The sequence below is a fragment of the Pholis gunnellus genome (genome assembly GCF_910591455.1).
Source record: "Pholis gunnellus genome assembly, chromosome: 2".
NCBI classification, from domain to species: Eukaryota; Metazoa; Chordata; class Actinopteri; order Perciformes; family Pholidae; genus Pholis; species Pholis gunnellus.
Genome location: NC_136536.1, coordinates 20,965,056 through 20,983,334, shown reverse-complemented (window position 1 = coordinate 20,983,334; position 18,279 = coordinate 20,965,056). Strand labels below are relative to the sequence as shown.

The 18,279-nt window shown below is 41.9% G+C and overlaps 1 protein-coding gene across 1 annotated transcript in view; it reads left to right on the top strand.

Moving 5' to 3' along the window:
- The window catches only part of LOC306702715 (plexin-A1-like), a gene marked incomplete at its 5' end in the record, with an annotated part of 201,338 nt that overhangs the window by 180,033 nt on the left and 3,026 nt on the right, over positions 1–18,279 (top strand). Inside the window, 10 exons of the mRNA XM_079168369.1 lie at positions 919–1,016; positions 1,678–1,836; positions 3,246–3,312; positions 7,073–7,219; positions 7,777–7,936; positions 9,282–9,385; positions 9,494–9,590; positions 12,817–13,007; positions 15,453–15,622; positions 16,684–16,896. Coding sequence (XP_079024495.1) covers positions 919–1,016; positions 1,678–1,836; positions 3,246–3,312; positions 7,073–7,219; positions 7,777–7,936; positions 9,282–9,385; positions 9,494–9,590; positions 12,817–13,007; positions 15,453–15,622; positions 16,684–16,896 — 1,406 coding nt within the window. The remainder of the gene's footprint in view (positions 1–918; positions 1,017–1,677; positions 1,837–3,245; positions 3,313–7,072; positions 7,220–7,776; positions 7,937–9,281; positions 9,386–9,493; positions 9,591–12,816; positions 13,008–15,452; positions 15,623–16,683; positions 16,897–18,279) is intronic.

The following is an 18,279-nucleotide window of genomic DNA, read 5'->3' as shown; positions in this document are numbered from 1 at the left end:
CTCAGACTGCTTATTGCGAATAAAGTTCTTGTCTCATTGATATTCAACTGGAGGATGCTTTGACCCATCCACCCCCTGATTCCGAGATGACAATTATGTCAAATGCCTGCGAAAAATTGTTTTGGAGAGCGACGACTGGGAAACACTTAGAACGCGGCACACAGCAGTGCGGCGGGAGAGAGAGTCGGCAATCAGTCCTACCTTGCTGTTTACAAGGCAATCTCAGCCCATCACACGGTGAAAAATAACAACAAAAGTCTGCTCGCGGATGGGTTCACAATCTGCCTTCGCTCAGAATGAATCATAGTTTTATTTTATATTTTATATCCTGTATGTTATTTATTGCAAATGATTATGCACACACACGTTCCTCAGAGACGTCATAACCGTTAAAACTGAAAGATGGTGAATTTTGTTGCAATTACAATTTTTCAAAATCACAGGGTTTACAAAGCTCACAGTGCATTGGCAGTATTTATCTGTATCTACATTATTATGGAAAGTCACTGTGACTGGTTAAAAATCAAGCCTCAAGGATTCCCTCCAGACAGGTTTTAAAGGGATAGTTCTTATTATTTGAAGTGGGCTTGCATGACTTGTCAATGGTCAGTGTATTCCCCCCCACCCACACGTTTGGAGAAGCAGAGAGGAGCACAGGAGCAAAGCAATGTACTGCTGTGGACGGGAGCAGTAGCAAAATGTTTTTTTAGCCACCTAAAAGAAAGACCCACCTAAAATATAAAATATCTATTTGAACCTACACATCTTGAACTCAGATTTACCGTGAGTTCTTTGGGAAAATATTTATTTTCCACAACACAAAGAAAACATGCTCTTTAATTAATTAAGAACAGAAATACAGCTCTCCATTGCTCTTGGCCTCTGATGTGACTTGTCTGTGTCTGTGTCTTTCTTCAGGTCCAGGCCAATGTTGAGAAGGCTCTGACGCTGTTTGGACAGCTGCTGACGAAGAAGCACTTCCTGTTGACGTTCATACGAACCCTGGAGGCACAGAGGTGTCTGCATTCCTTCATGTCTTTATTGTTCAGATACACAGGCTACATTGTTTTTAGTAAAAACAAAAAAAGAATTCCAAAAGGGATTTCTACTAGCTACTAGCTTTAAACGCTTTTGAAAAATAACTTAAGGCTAAATTCAAGCTTGCAATATCATTTCAGAGCTTTTACCAAGATGATATTTCCAACCATGGGAGTAAGAGCATGTAAATACAGTATACTGTGTGCTTTATATGTAATTTCAATGTTTTCTTTCTCTCCTTAGAAATAAGCATTGTAGTACATTTTCAGAGACTGAGTAATAGATTTCAGACAGTCGTAATGGGGAAATAAGGAATATTTATCACCTGTTAAATTTGACTAATTTGACACGAAAGGCTGTACTGTCTGTCCCTTTGATTAGGACAATGAAGAATAATTGATCAACAGAGTAAAAACATTTTAGCAGCTGAAATTACCCTAAAGCACTTAGCCAAATGGTCTTTGGCAAAACCGAGCTAGAAACCTTTTGATTTAGATTAAATGTGCACTAATATTTAAATGAACTGCTATAATGTCACACGTGTTTTTTGAGGCACAGCGTCAGAATTGATTGAACAAAATCCGGGGAAAACATTTGTGAAATATTGAGTTTTATTATTGAGTTTCTGTGTATTTCCAGGTCATTTTCAATGCGGGACCGAGGCAATGTGGCGTCTCTCATCATGACAGCCCTGCAGGGGGAGATGGAGTACGCCACCGGAGTCCTGAAACAGCTGCTGTCCGACCTGATAGACAGAAACCTGGAGAGCAAAAACCATCCCAAGCTGCTGCTCAGGAGGTGAGGACGACGTGGAGAGACATGGGACGAATATAGACTACACTGACAAACACCATACAGGCATTTAGTGGCACCAACTCATATTTAGTTAACCTAATGTAAATACATATTTGAGTCTAAGTTTTGTTGAACTCAAGATAATTTATCTTAAGAACTTATAAACGTCAGTTGTTCTACCTTGAAATCTTTTGACTTGTTTTCTGAACTCATCAAATTAAGTTTCCAAGGAAAGAGGATCAGCATGACAGCACACTTCCCAGCATGCATTGTTCGAGGGTGAAAACTCTTTTGCTCTGAGACCCTTCTGCCACGTGTCTTTAATAAGTGTTAAAGTTGATCAAATGTGACAGCTGACAGCGCTAACAGTGTAAACTACAGCAACAATGCTGACAGAGCCGAAAGTGTTTACCTGAGGGGGAGTTTTTCAAAAAATGTTGACGCTTTGAGCACCACAAGCCCAGTGCCATATAGTCCCATTATATTGGAGAGAAGGCAGAGATCTTCTCTGGCCGACCTCCAAAACCAGGCTTCTCACACCAAAACATTCTAGATTGATAACATGTCTTTTTGATTTTGGCGTAACCTGTCCCTTTAAGTTATAGTCGTTTCCTCAGATAATAATGAAAACAGTGTGAACCACAGTGAATGTTAGCACATCTAAAGTGCACAGCAAGTCCACATAAATGTTCCAATAATAAATAAATTAAGAATGAATATCAAATCTGGAGTTGGGAAGATAAATCTGTGGCCCCTCGTAATCATTTAAGGTGACTAGAAATATGTACGCTCTGTGTACGTTTTGATTATTATTATTGGATAAAAGCGGAGATATCGTATCAGAAGACCACTTTACCAGGAGTTAGAGGAGCTGTAGCCACTTTGAATTCAATCCAATCAACAGACTATCAAAACGTACACTGACCCTGTGCCTTCAACGTGATTGGCTAGCCCTCAGGGCAGCTGTACTTCTTCGTCCTCTCATGTTTGACTGAAGGCAGACCGGACGTTACAGTGACTCACTCTCCCCTTTTGAGGAACAAGTGGTATAACAAGACAGGACGGGTCGCGGCTAGTCAGTTAGCGTGCTCATTTCAGTACATATCGCTGAAATTCAATACATAGACTCAACACTGCAACCTCTTCACATTCTGTTAATATTAAATCATGGCTGGATCTTACACATTGCCCCTTTTAAGGAAATTCTTCTGGAAACCAACAACTGCTTCTCAACTCAACACAGCAGCCTTTAAATAGATTTCCTCTGTAATTAGTACAAAACCATGTGGATATTTCCCAAACACTTTCCTTATGGCCTCTCGATGCTTATTTGTTTTCATAATTCATGTCACTCTGCAATGTCTTTCATGCTTTCTCTTCTTAATGTCGTGTTTTTCCCCCCTGTGTGTCAGAACGGAGTCGGTCGCAGAGAAGATGCTGACCAACTGGTTTACGTTCCTCTTGTATAAGTTCCTCAAGGTAAGCCCAACAAGGAATGATCCTATAACATCCTTATAAAATCTGTTTCTTTTAAACGCCATCATCTTAAGTGGATTTATATCGGGCATTGTTTTTAAATGCATTTATACTGTCGGTGTGTTAGAGGGTTCTATTATGACCTTGTCTTTTCTCTCCCTGTTGCAGTTATTAAAAGGGTTTTTCTTCTTCAGCCGTAGATATTCTTGCCCGACCAGTGCAGTATACAAACAGTAGCTCATCAAAGCCCCCCAGCAGCATGCGTCTCTTCTCTTCTCTGCTGTTTTAATGTTTTTTTAAGTCCACAGATCCTCTCCTCTCTCATAATTTCGGTCTTGTAGCCGACCCGTCCCTCCTCACTGATCTCTATGTCGTTCTTTTAGCTCACATCTTCTCCCTCTGATCTCTCTTTCATCTGCGTGGTTTCTGTTGTCGTTACCCCGCTGTCAGTCTCCTTTTCTGCCTTAAGGTCATTGGCCTCAGCAGGGGGCTGCGATGTCGCTAACGCTGTCCTCACACGCCCCCCCCCGCTCCTTTCCCTCGCCCTCGTTGTCCTCCTCCTGTCTCGCTTTTACAGAGCCTGCTTAAAGGGAGATCTGGTATTTTCTCTCTCTCTCTCTCTCTCTCTCTCTCTCTCTCTCTCTCTCTCTCTCTCTCTCTTTTTGGTGGTTTGCTTCTGATTACATTGTGAAGTTGTCATTATATTCCAGTATAAACCTAATCGCATCATGAGTGCATCATGTGTGCATAGCATGATTATAGTGCACACATGTATTTTTGTACTCAAAATGCATCTAAACTGTTACTTCGAACATTACATTTTTTTATGTCTCACATTTCTTGAATTCGAAAATAATAAATACACAACTTCCCTGTGCAGATCTCTATTGATTGTTAGCGATGCAGGAATCTGAGCCTATTCCTCTTACCCAACAGCAAGGCACAGCATTATGTCCCTGAAGTGTAAATGTCAGCACACAATTAGGGAGCCTTAATGAAGCCACTATGCGGCGCAAAGGCAAATTCCGAAGACAGGCGGAAGGCGAAAGCATAGCAGCCGTGATGTATGCTCGCGCCGTCTCGTTAGCAGCTGCCCACCTAATTGGCCCAGATGCTAACGAGGTTCTCGTTAGGCAGCGGGATGAGGAAGGCAAGGCAAGAGGGGAGGGGAGGGGGTTAAAGGTGTCAGGGGTGATGGGGGAAGAAGGAAGTTAGCGTGAAAAAGAGAGAAAGTAGGAAGCGAAGAGGGAGAAGGAAACAATGACGAGGTGAACGGAATAAAGAACGATAGAATAAAATGTGTGATAGAAAGTAGAGAAAGCCTTTTAAATAATGCATCAGTTTAGCTTTTGTGTTGTAGATGTTGTTTTTTGTCATCATGTCCAGAACATTGGGAACATTAGTTTGTAAGTCACTGGACTTGCTGTTGCACAGTGCTGCTCATGGTGATCTAAGTAGAAGGGATGGAGGGGGGGGTAAACAAAGTGGATAGATCTAAAAAAAAAAAAAGACAAATACTAGCGAGTTATAGCAGCATTCCTCAATTAGCGTTATTTTGAATTCTAGAGACTGAGAACCCAAAGTTTGGACAGATACTATTGTCGTAGGTTATAAATGTCACTGATCATTTCCCCCCTACGCTGATGGTTTAATTTCAATCATTTTAGGGACTTCAGAATGTTAAAAAAAACTATCCTTGATTCTCCGGGTTTCTGCTTTCCTTGTTTTATTCAAACACACATTGACTGATATGTTTTGTTTGGTGGGGGTCCTCAAACATGTGAAACCCTCTTACAGCAGTGAGATGACACTTTAATACAGATCTCTTTTACATATATTTGTCATCAAACTAGAGAGAAATACACAATTAACACAGGCACACAGGAATAAAACTGGGAAAATGTATTTTAAAGCTACATAAGAAGAAGTAGAAGGAAAAGAAAATGCTGACAGCAACAATCTGGCATTATATTTATTCCAAATCACAGACCACACCTTGGTTAAAGATCATTAGATATTGTGAGCACTGTCTTACATATGGTCTTACAGCACACATTGCATGTGCGAATGTAAAAGAGAAAGATGAAAGAAAGAAAGAAAGAATAGAGGAGGAAGCTGAAATAGCAGTAAGCGGTGAGGGTTAGTGTATTACTGGGAGAGGAAGAGGAGGAAAAAGAAGAATGTGTGTGTGTGTGTTAGAAAGAAAAAGCGATTTGTAGAGTGTGCTTGAAGGTGAGACAGATGAATTAGTACTTTCCCCTGTTCTCATCTGGACCTCGTGCATCTCCGACACACACACACACACACACACACACACACACACACACAGTCTGAAGTATCTCCCTGAGCACTGCACGGTCGATCATTAAGCTCTCGTCAGGATGAGTATTGGCCCCAATGTGTCCTCTCTCTCCCCTCTAAACTGCCGCTACTTCAGTCGGGAGTGTTTTCCTTGGGCCCAAGTGACGACCACTGACACTATTGATTGGCAAGTGTCTTTGATGGAGCGGAGAGTGGGGAAGCATATTTATAACATCTGTGTCTGTGTCGAGTGAGCGCCGAGATGTAGAGGACGGGAGAGAACTGAAGGGATTTATATAACGCTGCTTTAACACGGACAGAGAGAGGCCTCTTAAGGTGGATTCGCCCGATGTTTACACTAAAATTCACTGGCTGGATTCTGACATATATGTCTTTTAACACCTGATAGTAATATCAGCACGTTGTGATTAGCTTGTCCTGTTGCTTCACAACATGATAACCAGATAACAGCAACAGGTTCGTGCTAATGCTGCTGCACTAGGCAATGTGAAGTGGAATGATGTCACAGTAGTTCAATCTGTACGTTTCAAATGACTTCGATAATCCAACCGATCTTTTCACCGATTCATTCACTCATTAGTTTCCCTTTTGAGTGGAATACAGTAGAAACCTGCTTCCCTCAAAAACAACAAATGATGACAGCAATTAAAAGACATCAAAGGTAGTTTACAAAATATTTTAAAAAGAAGACATGAGGGAAAGAAGAGGAAAAAACGTAAATCAATACAGATAGTTGAATGAATAAATGAAGACAAAATAAATGGTGGTTAAAGTTGTCGGTAATGTAGACTCATTAAAACAAGGCTGTGTAAGTCTAACTTTAAGGATTCTTACATGATACAGTGGAGGGGGTTTAAAGAGCAGAAACGCAGAAATCATCCCTCTTGTTGGATAAATGCAGACTCCCAAAACTTTTTCTCTTCAAATCAACTTTCCAAGTTCGGCGGCAGAAAACACATTTCCTCTCCGCTCTGCGTGACTTCAACACACGTCAAAACAGCCCGTTATTAGACCCTTTTCAGCCACACACTCTTTGCTAATCAGATGAGCTGCGACAGGGCTTCTAGTATTTACATCTGTCGTCTCAGTAAATTCCACACTAAATTGAAAGATCTTGCGCCCCTGTCACTAATTTGCGACATCCTTCGATGGCTGTCAGAATAGCAGATATAAATGCTTTCATGAACGGGCTCTGAGTTGAATCACTGTGTTATGAAGTGGGTAGATGTGTGATGATTCACGGGATGGGAAAGAAGAGAGAAGGGGGGGTAAATATTAGTTTTTCCCCAAGTCGTTGCTTTTTGCCGCAAAATATCAGGACCTCTTTTCCCTCCTCAGGCCTTCAAAAAATGATTCAAACGAAAAGAATCTGAGTAAAGAGAATCACTCTTTGTTCGAATTGCTGGCGACTCTAACATCTTTCTGTCTGCTCCCTCACCAGGAATGTGCCGGGGAGCCTCTGTTCATGCTTTACTGTGCCATCAAGCAGCAGATGGAGAAGGGGCCCATAGACGCCATCACGGGAGAAGCCCGCTACTCCCTCAGCGAGGACAAGCTCATCAGGCAACAGATTGACTACAAAACACTGGTCAGTAGACCCGTTGTGTCTCCAGGACTGTCGGCTTCGGTCTGAAATCACTTGACGAGTTGCAAAGCCTCAGTCACGTTTGACGATGACAATTTCTAAAACAAGCTCTAACTGATCAGCGGCTGAAATGTGGCGGCCACCACTTCATTGGGGAAGGCTTCCTCCCAGTGTAAACATGGCGCCGCAGCATCAGTTGTGTTTTGGAGGGAGAGAGCGCGATCTGCTGCCCAGCGCTAATCACGCGTTCTCTCCAAACAAAGCACTCCAGGTTTGGATTGGAGAGACGTACCTACTTGTCAGCACGATCTGCTTCAGTGGGTTTTGGATCTGCACCCACGTGCGAATGCTGTGTTATTGTGTCCCCAATCAAACTAGAAAATGTCCAGGTTTTTTTTAAATATCCGCTGCAAACAAACCAGATGTGAAAATGCATGGCACGTACATTCAAATGCACCGTAACAATCATCCAAACATCTCACTAGGTCTTCTCGCTTAAGCTTAAAAATGATCGTATCTGTTTCCATTTTCCTTTGTCTCCACCTTTTCTTTTCCACCAGACGTTGCACTGCGTGAACCCAGAGAACGAGAACGCCCAAGAGGTGACGGTCAAGTGTCTGAACTGTGACACCATCACTCAGGTCAAAGAGAAGCTGCTCGATGCTGTGTACAAGGGCAGCCCCTATTCACAACGGCCCAAGGCCTCCGACATGGACCTGGGTAAGGCACACAACACTGCATGTTGCATATTCATAGAACTGTACGAGACATGTGCACAGGTGTAATGACTGGACACAATGGCGGTCCAAGGGGGGTATTTATATGACGTGCTACATGCTGTAGATTTCTCTTAAATACTTAGTTCAACACTGGACACGACGACTACTCTTAGGGGCAAATTCACAAAAGGCGGCTTTCTCGACCGCTAATGAATAAGACACAAAGAAATGGTGTAATTCTCAAAGCTCCCTCAAAGGGTTAAAGTGCACCCCTGACTGCGCTGCCAAGCAAATTGTGTCTCGGTGCTCCTGTGCTATTTGCACGCGTATGCAAATGAAATGAAGCTCCCCTACATGTCAATTTGAAAATATATGAGAAAAGAACTGAGGGAAAATTGCACATGTTGGAGGTGTTTTTGCTGTAATCTCATTAGCACAACATCTTTTGTGCGTTGGACCTTGCGACGGCCGAGATAGCGGTTGCAAGTAATGTGTAATTCATGGGCTGCATTCCATTCTTTATGAATTTGACGTTGAATGTCAAATAACAACTCAAAACTCTTCACACCGCCAAGAGTTGATTTCTGTTTGTGTGTGTTTTGACAGAGGGGCATTACCTATTGAAGTGAATGTGACATTGTCTTCTAATTGCAGGGCAATTTTTTTGGGCAAGTTAGTTTGTTTTGATTTCGAGAACTGGATTCATTTGGAAAAGGACAAACAACTGAAGCTGCAATAAACACTATAGACTGGGACCACAATCACCTAATAGTTTCAATAATCTTGTGTTAATGTTTTTTTGGGGGCGGGGCTGCTTGGAGGCAGCACAGCAACCTGTAAACATAACACTGACATACTATCACCCTTTGCTCATTTACATATCCTACAGACACGGTGCAATATATGACTTTGTACCACCTGGTGGATGTACTCTCATTTTTGTCAACTCCCACAGGAAATATCCTAATATTAAAGGTATAATTTATATGGAATATTTTAGTTACTAAACTCTACACATGTTAGCCACCCAGTCACTAACTTACAGCCGCCTGTTGGGCCGTGAAACTATACAATGAACTAAAAGATGTTCAAACGCTGCGTAGAGCTGAGTTAGGTGACAATGTGTGACCCGTTTCGCATTATACGTATTCATTTGATCTATGATTAATTTAAAACATACAATTAACTTGGAGTAAATTGAGGAACACAGTTCATAAATAATGAAAAAAGATGATTAACATTTAGAAGCAGCTGAATCTGACCACACCGCAAGGCCAAATGAAACACACACACACACACACACGCTGTGTTCTTTGCTCTGAACGTCTGCTCCCTCTTCCCTGAAGAATGGCGTCAAGGTCGCATGGCCAGAATCATTCTGCAGGACGAAGATGTCACAACTAAGATCGACAATGACTGGAAACGACTCAACACGCTGGCTCACTATCAGGTACGCGAGCAGGTGACGTACGCGCAAAAACGGGCACGAGCGAGAGTCGACGGCGCGGTTGGACTCATGCAGTGAATATTTTGGTTGTTCGTTTGTTTTGGCGTTCAGGTGACAGACGGCTCCGTGATCGCCCTGGTGCCGAAGCAGAACTCTGCCTATAACATCTCCAACTCCTCCACCTTCACCAAGAGCCTCAGTAGATACGGTAGGACTCCCATTCTCCTCTTGACTTCACCCTATTTAAATCATCCTGTCAATGATTCCCATCCCTCCGCCTGCCTTTGTCTTTGTTGATCGCGGCCATGATTGAGCTCCATTCTTTGTGAATGGCAATCCTTTTTTATCCATCGCTATCAGCCCAGGCCAAGGCTATTCCACGGCTGTTTCCAAGCAGCCCGTAAATGACAGGCATTAAAGTAGACACCTCGATTCCCAGCTAAGTGAAAGAGAGAGAGAGAGACAGAGCGCACCTGGCAGCCAGCGACAGACAGATGCCTGGCATCAATATGGTGTACTTCACTGGAAAATTAAACAATTTAGAAGATAAATTACTCTGTAGTAAAAAAAAAAAAGAATGGAGGCTTGTCTGATAAAAAACAGGCAGTGCCCCATAGGCATGCACAGCTGTTATCATCGCTACTGATCTAGACTCACAACCAACCTGGATTTTCTCTAAAAGTACCCATTAAATGTGTAGGTTCAAATGTTAATCATCTTTTTTGCATGTGTAATAGACAGAACACTTTTTGGGGCAGCATGTCTGCCTCTATTCAACACCGTAGATATCTACAGGAAATGTAGAGGTAGAGAGAGGAGGGTATGACATGCAACTAAAGGTCCTTGACGGTATACAATTCATTTGAAATCATGTTATGCATGACGCACATTAACCATTAGGCTGCCGGGCTCCCTCGAAGTAGACATGACTCTATCAGAGCTGTTTTCTATTGAGCGCAGATTCTGATGACAACCGTGGTACCTGGAAATAGAAAGGAGAGTGAGACCTCTGCTTTTTTAAAGATTAGCCCAAATGTTTTCTGGACCTAAAACACCTACAAAAAGTCCATTCTTGCCTCTCAAAGTACTGATCAGACTGTAAACAATGACCGGCACAAGGAAGAGGAAGTCTTGGCCCTGATAGCGGCTGGCTACAGATAAAAAACAGAAACCTTGGCCCATCCCTCTAGAAGCTAAATTGTCAGCAGACCGATACGGGTTCGGAGATTTCAATTTGAAAGTCTATTTGACTCACCAAGGAGGTCAGAACAATGACATGTTTGAATGTGGCTAATTTGACCACTCCCCCCCCCAAGATATCAATTATTTAAACCTGCAATAACGCCAATAATGCTCGGGGGCAGCGGAAAGAAGCCGTAAACACAACACTGGCAAATCATCATTAGGATAACATGTTACAGTAGGAAACAGTTCGGCTCCAGATATGGAGCAACATTATGTTTATTTGTAGTTGTATTTCTGGCCAGCTGATAATACATATTCTATATTTTTAGCTATGTTTGGCTCTCCGCCAATTCCCGGAGAAAGAAAATCTTGTCTCTTCAGATGCTTAAAGTTCCCCCACATTCACCAGCTCGTCGCTGTGTTTGCCTGTCTGCTGTTTGGTGCTGTGCTGGTAACATACAACGGGTTTTAAGAGCTTTTTCGCTGCAAACAGCTGCTGCCTAAAACAGCTTTGATGAGAGCTGTGAACAGTGGAGGCAATTTAGGAATAGTGCGGAGTCAAGTGATAATTCTCTGTGGGTTCATCGCTACGAGCCACCACAAGTCGTCATGTGATTCGGTGTCAGCATAGAAATATATAAGTCCTAAAAACAAATACCTCAGATTCTGTGGCACGAAGTTGAGCGCATCTATGTGTGGAGGCGCCTCGACTTGAACAAAAGTGGAAACATCTGAAGAAAAGCAATCACACAACACCTACACTGTTTGAGTGCCGGATTAGTGGAGAGAAATGTCGTTGGAGAAAATGAAATTTACGAAAATCAAAGGTTTGCTTTTTATGAATCTTCTCAACCTGCAAAAATACACAGCTGCTGCCATTTTGCTTCAAAGCGAATAAATGAAAAAGAAGAAGTGTTTACTGTTGTGGGTTTTTTTTTGTGTGTGCTCTTACGCGTGTGCGTGTGTGCAGGAGGGTGTGTTTATGAGCGCGGGGTGAATGTTGTCCACTAGTGGCCGTGATGGGTTTGGAATCAAAGCCACTCAGCACCCCGCCGGCAAGAGCAACAATAGCACTGGACACTCAGCCTCTTTCATTTTTCTATCTCCCATTACTCTCCATTTCACCCCTCTCGCTCTCTCTCCACACCTTATTTGTGTCTCTGTCCATTTACCCCACCCACCCGCTTTTCCTGTCATCTCCTCTCTCTTTTCACCGGACATAAAGGGAGTGCAACATGCATCAGCAACTCTCTCTTTTATCTCTCCACCTCTTCTATCCATCCCGTACGCCCTCTTCCCCAGGAGCAACAGCTAGGCAGGAGACAGTGCTCTCCCCCGCCTCCCTGCCTTGCTTTTCTCCTCTCCATACTAAATGGAACAGTCGTAGATATGCATCTCCTTGCTTCGCTCTAATCAACTTTGACACTCGCGTCGTGAATAATGAAACAGCCACCGATGATGAAGAAAAGGGGAGTGGTAGTGTGAGTCACAGTCTGTAAACGAGAGAGAAAAATTAAAGAAATACGCAGAGTGTTGGGTGATTATATGTTTGTTAACTTACCTGTCAGGTAATGAGAATCTACATGTTTATAGTTCTGCTTCATTGGCCATTCCACTGAATTGGTGCCTTTGCCGTCCCCAGGACATTACCTGCATGAATATGTATGAAAGGTATCTTTATAATGTTATCAAGCAAAGTGTCCAGCACATTGTCCTGAATGCAATTTGAAGAAACTACCTAAAAACTACCTAGCTCACTGAAAAAATAGGATTTCAGCCTGTCCCCACTCTATAACACTACAAGTTACCATAAATTAGACATTATTATGTTGTTGCAGTTTTTTTTAATTGGTATTTTGCCAAACCACTTGAGGTGGTTGAAGTGTTTTCATGCTATTAGCAACATATATGTAACATACATGTCATGTGGCCACATTTCATGTATTTTCTAATGCTATGCTAGAAACCCAGACTTGTTACTTATATGAGACATCTTCTATTTAAAAAGATAAATACAATTGCATGTGTTACATGTGTGTTTTTAGATTTAGAAAGATTTAAAATGATTTACAAAATGCAAATGTAACCGATTTGTCAGAATGGTCCTTATAACACGCAAGAAGGAGAAGAAGAATGGGTTGCAATATTTGCTAAAAAGGGAAATCTGCCTTTTCTTTCACTGAATCACACGGTTTCTGAATGGAGCTGACATAGTCCCAAACAACTCTGTTTTGTGTTTCTGGCTGCAGAGAGTATGCTGAGGACGGCCAGTAGTCCAGACAGCCTACGATCACGAACCCCCATGATAACCCCTGACCTGGAGAGTGGAACTAAATTGTGGCATCTTGTGAAGAACCACGACCATTCGGACCAGAGGGAGGGCGACCGGGGCAGCAAGATGGTCTCTGAGATCTACCTGACACGGCTGCTCGCTACAAAAGTAAGACAGAGGAGACACACACCAGTGTTCAGAAAGTTTATTTCAAGTCAGGGTGAAAGAAAAAATACTCTCAAACTGCACTTACAACCATTGGGGAACAGCAAAACCTACCACTGAAACTCAGACTGATGGGATACTTTCAGCATTATCAGCTCTTTAAAGCAAAGGGATCCACCTCACCTATTTCATGGTAGAGGACACTACTAGTACGGAGAGTCTGCAGGTCATTGAGGAGTCTTACAATATATCAAATCACGTCACCACAATTCAAGGCATTCCTCTATCAGGTAGAGGTGAGGTATATGCAATTTACATTTACATTTGGTTGGTAGATATTTTTGTCCAAAGCGACGTACAAATGAGGTACACGCCCAGGCATAGTGGATCAAGGAGAAGCCAAGTGTCACAACGTTCAGTTCAGAGTGCTACAAGGCTGCAGGTGCATTACAGTGTATAGCAGAAATGAGAGTTTTTTCTTCTAAAGAGAGATATAGAAAGAAGGAGAGCGGGAGAGACAGCATGTTAAGTGAGTGGGTACACTCGGAAGACTACCCTCGGATTGAGTCGAGTAACTCGTTCCATCACCAAGGGAGCACACAAGAGGAGAGTTTGGGTTGACATTTAATAAATGGAATTTTAATTAAATTTAAATTAATCGTTATCGAGTCATTTTTCATGCTTTTCTCTGTTTTATATCATATTAAACTGAATATCTTTGGGTGTTGCACTGACAAAACAAGACATCAGGCTGATATTGACACCAACACAGTGTGGTTGTCTGACAGCAAGGACAGACGGAGATGGGTATTAGCAGTATAGCACTTATAAGGAAAAAAAACACGTGAGGGAATAATCCAACCAAGGGATGTGATATATATATATATATATATATATAGAAAGGCAGAGGACCAAGCACTGATCCTTGTGGTACCCCACTGGAAGACTTGACCAAGACCTGCACACTGTACAACTTTAGGATTCGGAGAGGTGGAAGCGAGACCCGCCTATCAGTCGGTATATTACGGATGGGTTTAGAGTCAGCTGTTTCAGCAGTGGGGTAGCTTTTGTTGGTGACTGTCTGTGAGATGACTTGAAAAAGTATATTGAATTTTAACATATACTGGATTGATAATGAAGCTTGATCATTTTTAAGATTTACCTAAACAAAGTGGTTACCAATGTAAGAAAGGGCCCTTTGTAAACAAACACACAGGGACCAACAGACCCATAACAATTCCTTCCATCTTGGATCCTTGCAGCATCCAGCCGCCTTCCTTTTCCTCCCTCGGTGTCTCTCAGTTCATTGTCTCTCTCCTAATTGTAGCAGGGGGAGGGAAATATTGCAATGGGCAGCAGTTACAAGAAAGCCGGCTTTTCAATTTCCACTGGTAATAAGAAAAAAACAGATTAATAAAAGGTGGGCTTGTGGTGCAGAGTGCAGGGAGGCAGATACAGGAGGTGTCAGGAGACAGGTAATTTGTCGAGGGATTGAAGATTTGGCCATGCATGATGACAAAACAGAGAGGCAAATGCAATTGAGAAACTCATCTTGTCCTTGTCTCTCAATAGCTGTCTTTCTTGTCCCGTCTATGCAGATCTCAGTACTTTGATCCGCGGCCAGGACAGGAATTCATTCCTCTTCCATTCCGCAATGGCTGACTAAATACGGTCCCCAAACATTTCCTCGGTAATAGATTCTGCCAGACGGAGAAATCTGGGAAACAAATGTGTTGTTAGGGAAATTCATTTAGCTACATTTGATGCAATTATGTTGAGGCATTGTCATTGGAGGAATGCGCCATCCCAATCCGAGAGCCGGGGTTCCTGTTTGTGATTCTGCAGAGCTCAGTGGGCAGAGCGAGGCGGTCACGGGGCCCGAGTTATCGCTGTGATTCCCACTGGGGCCATTCATACGAGAAACGCACACACTTATGGCCCATTCAGGTGCTGTGGATACAAGTGGCTGGAAATGGTACGCTATCTTCTGTCACACAACACAGTGAAATTATGTTTATTTCCATTCTCCGCCTTCTCTCTGAGATTTCATAAGGCGGTCGTCTTCTCTCCTGATTAACAGTTAGAATTTAAACTTAGGTATATAGGATTTTAGGAGGTGTTTGTGAGGGTGGATAGATTCATTCATAAGTACCAGCACAAAACTGCTCAACACATGAATGACCAAAATCAATATAAGTAATAAAACAAACCTCTAAAAACAAAAGGTCAGAGTGAGTTCCCATAATAAGGCGATATAAGCTGTATTAAAATGTCGAAAGGAATCCGAGACAAACTACCGACTTGTCAGACATGAAATCACAGCTCCTGCTTCTATATTACAGTTTTAAACTTTAATGTCTAAGACCATCTAGCAAGAGATTTAAAACTTTATTGAAATTACAGTCTAAAGTCCTCTTGCTTTCTCTCCGTCCTCGTCCTTCCACTCAGGGTACGCTACAGAAGTTTGTGGACGACCTGTTTGAGACCATCTTCAGCACGGCCCACAGAGGCAGCGCCCTGCCGCTCGCCATCAAGTACATGTTCGACTTCCTGGACGAGCAGGCCGACAAGCACTCCATCACAGACTACGACGTACGGCACACCTGGAAGAGCAACTGGTAAGCGAGAGAGTCATTTAGTTACCACGGATGCGCAGTGTGATGGGAATTGGATAAGATGGTACCACACATACAGTCCAAAATTCACCTCCGGCACGTAGAGATCTTCAGCTTTTTATGACATTAGAGTCTCTCCCTAGCTGAGCCGTCTGACTGACCCAGTCAGGCCAAGTACATTTAAGTCATTTTTCAAACATCACCTGGTTGCAGCTTTTTAAATGAGACGATCTGTTGCTTTTCTTTGTCTTATGCGAAGGTTAAATGATTGTCTTTGAGTGTTGGAGTTGTGGTCGGCCAAAACCAGCAATTTAAAGACATCACCTTGGACTTTTTGATGGCCATTTTCCATTTTTTACGTTTTATAATGGTTAAAAACTTGATCATTCAAAGAATACATTTTGAATGTCTATGATAGTTTTACTTATGTTTCTTTTCTAATGCATGTGATTGGCAAGAAGTTTTTCGTGAGCCAGATGGACATCATGCGACCTGCAGTTCCAACTGTTGTTACTACCCTAAAATCCCCGTGTTCCTGTGTGCACTGTAATGTTATACACCCTGTCTGCAAATGTCTGGAAAGTAAATATGTTTGTGAACACTGCGTACCAAAGTATTATATTAAATCAATAAATCCAGGTCTGCAAATTGTATAACAAATTGAAATAGTAGCTGTGTCGGATGCTTGTTCATAATTTACTGGACGATTTTAATAACATCTCCAGACCGGCATTGCAGTATTTGCTTGTGTTTATTTCATTAACAGGTTTTTGCTGTATTTGCACAGAATTTAGGTCACCCCTTTTTTTTTTTCAAAGTTATGACCAATTAGATTTTTGTTAGCAGTTAGCTGCTACGCTGCCTGAGGGCCATGGCACCTACTGTGCAACATTATTACAAAGAGAATACCAACCAAAGAAAAACAAGCTTTAATGCACATACGTTATGGAAAATAATAAAATAAGCAGCCGAAGCAAAGCACTTCAAATTTCCAGGTTGCATTTAATTACGTGTTGTTAAATGTTTGTTTTTTTTAAATGGTCTTTTCTGTATTCCCTCTCCAGTCTTCCTCTGCGGTTCTGGGTGAACGTCATCAAGAACCCCCAGTTTGTATTTGACATCCACAAGAACAGCATCACGGACGCCTGTCTGTCCGTGGTGGCCCAGACCTTCATGGACTCCTGTTCAACGTCAGAACACAAACTGGGGAAAGACTCACCCTCAAATAAGCTTCTCTACGCTAAAGACATCCCCAACTACAAGAACTGGGTGGAGAGGTAAGTCAAAGCGGAACGCAGACAAAGTGACATTCAAATGGCAAAATTAAAAGAATACTTCACCCACAAAATGACCTAATAGGGCGAATAATTGATTTACAGATGTTAATTTTCTGGGTGAACTATTCCTTTAAACTAGCAAAAAAAAATCCACAGTTTTTAATGCTAAGTGGAAAAAAATCCATATGAGTGGTTGAAGCTGGGAAGGTTGACTAATCTGTAAACTTGTCTTCAAAGAACAGTGAGGTGGAGTGGTGAGATAAATGACTCATTTAACCTACGAAGCTAAAAAACTGCTGTAAGATTAAGAGAACATAACAGGTTGAACTTTATCCGCTAGCAGCATTTGAAGCATTTCCCTGGTCTCAGAGTACACGGTTCTATTCAATTTGCGCAAAAGAAGTCATGTACTTTAATTACAGCTTGCTCCAGGCCCATGAATATGAAATACAGTGCACGCAGAGAGAGAGAGTGTAGAAAATATCCGTAATGCCAGTTCTGTCTGTGACATTTTAAAAGTTGCCTTTTGAATTCAGGTCCAAGACGAAAAAGAAAAAAATCCCTTTTGAGTGTTAAATTCACATCACCCTGTAAAGAAGGCCGCGATGTAAAAACACACAACTGAGAGACGGAGTTGTTGCAGCTGTTTGCCCTCCCACTGAATACAACTCACCCATCATCTGTTATTCAGCTCCAGAATGTTTAACTAACCACCGACGCTTGCCACACTCTCTAAGTAGCTTTGGCAATATGAATGAATGCAGCTTCTCCCACAGCATGCATTCATGTTGTAAGAGATGATGAGAGAGCGAGACGGGATTTTGCTGATATACAGATTGCCAAGAATAGAGAATATCAACTGTTTAGGATAGATGTATAAAACTAAACTTCATTTATCTGTCTTTGGTGAAAAACTAAATGTACTTCTCAAGGTCAAGGAAGCCAGCTGATGACGTGTATCACATCATATTGTGACTCCAAATGATAAGACAATCCGTCTTATAAGAAAAACAACTCAGGGTGAAATTAGGGTCCTACTATAGAAACAAATGCTTAAAAATAATTTAATCAGCAACTCATTTGGACGATATTTTATACATGCATGTAAATATAAACATGCCAGATTTTAAAAACAGGATTATTAATGATTGTTTGATCACTGAATGAAAAATGAAAGTACATTTTTTATTTTAAGTCTATCTCTCTTTATGATCGTTGTTTTGTTGTTTTAGTGTTTTGATTTTGATTTATCTGTGTTTTTCTGTGGCACTTGCGTTACATTCTTACGTCGCCATCTTGGTCATCGTACGCCTTGTAAAAGAGATTCAAAATCTTAAATATTTAAAGGTTAAATAAATATAATAAATATGACATGTCCATTGA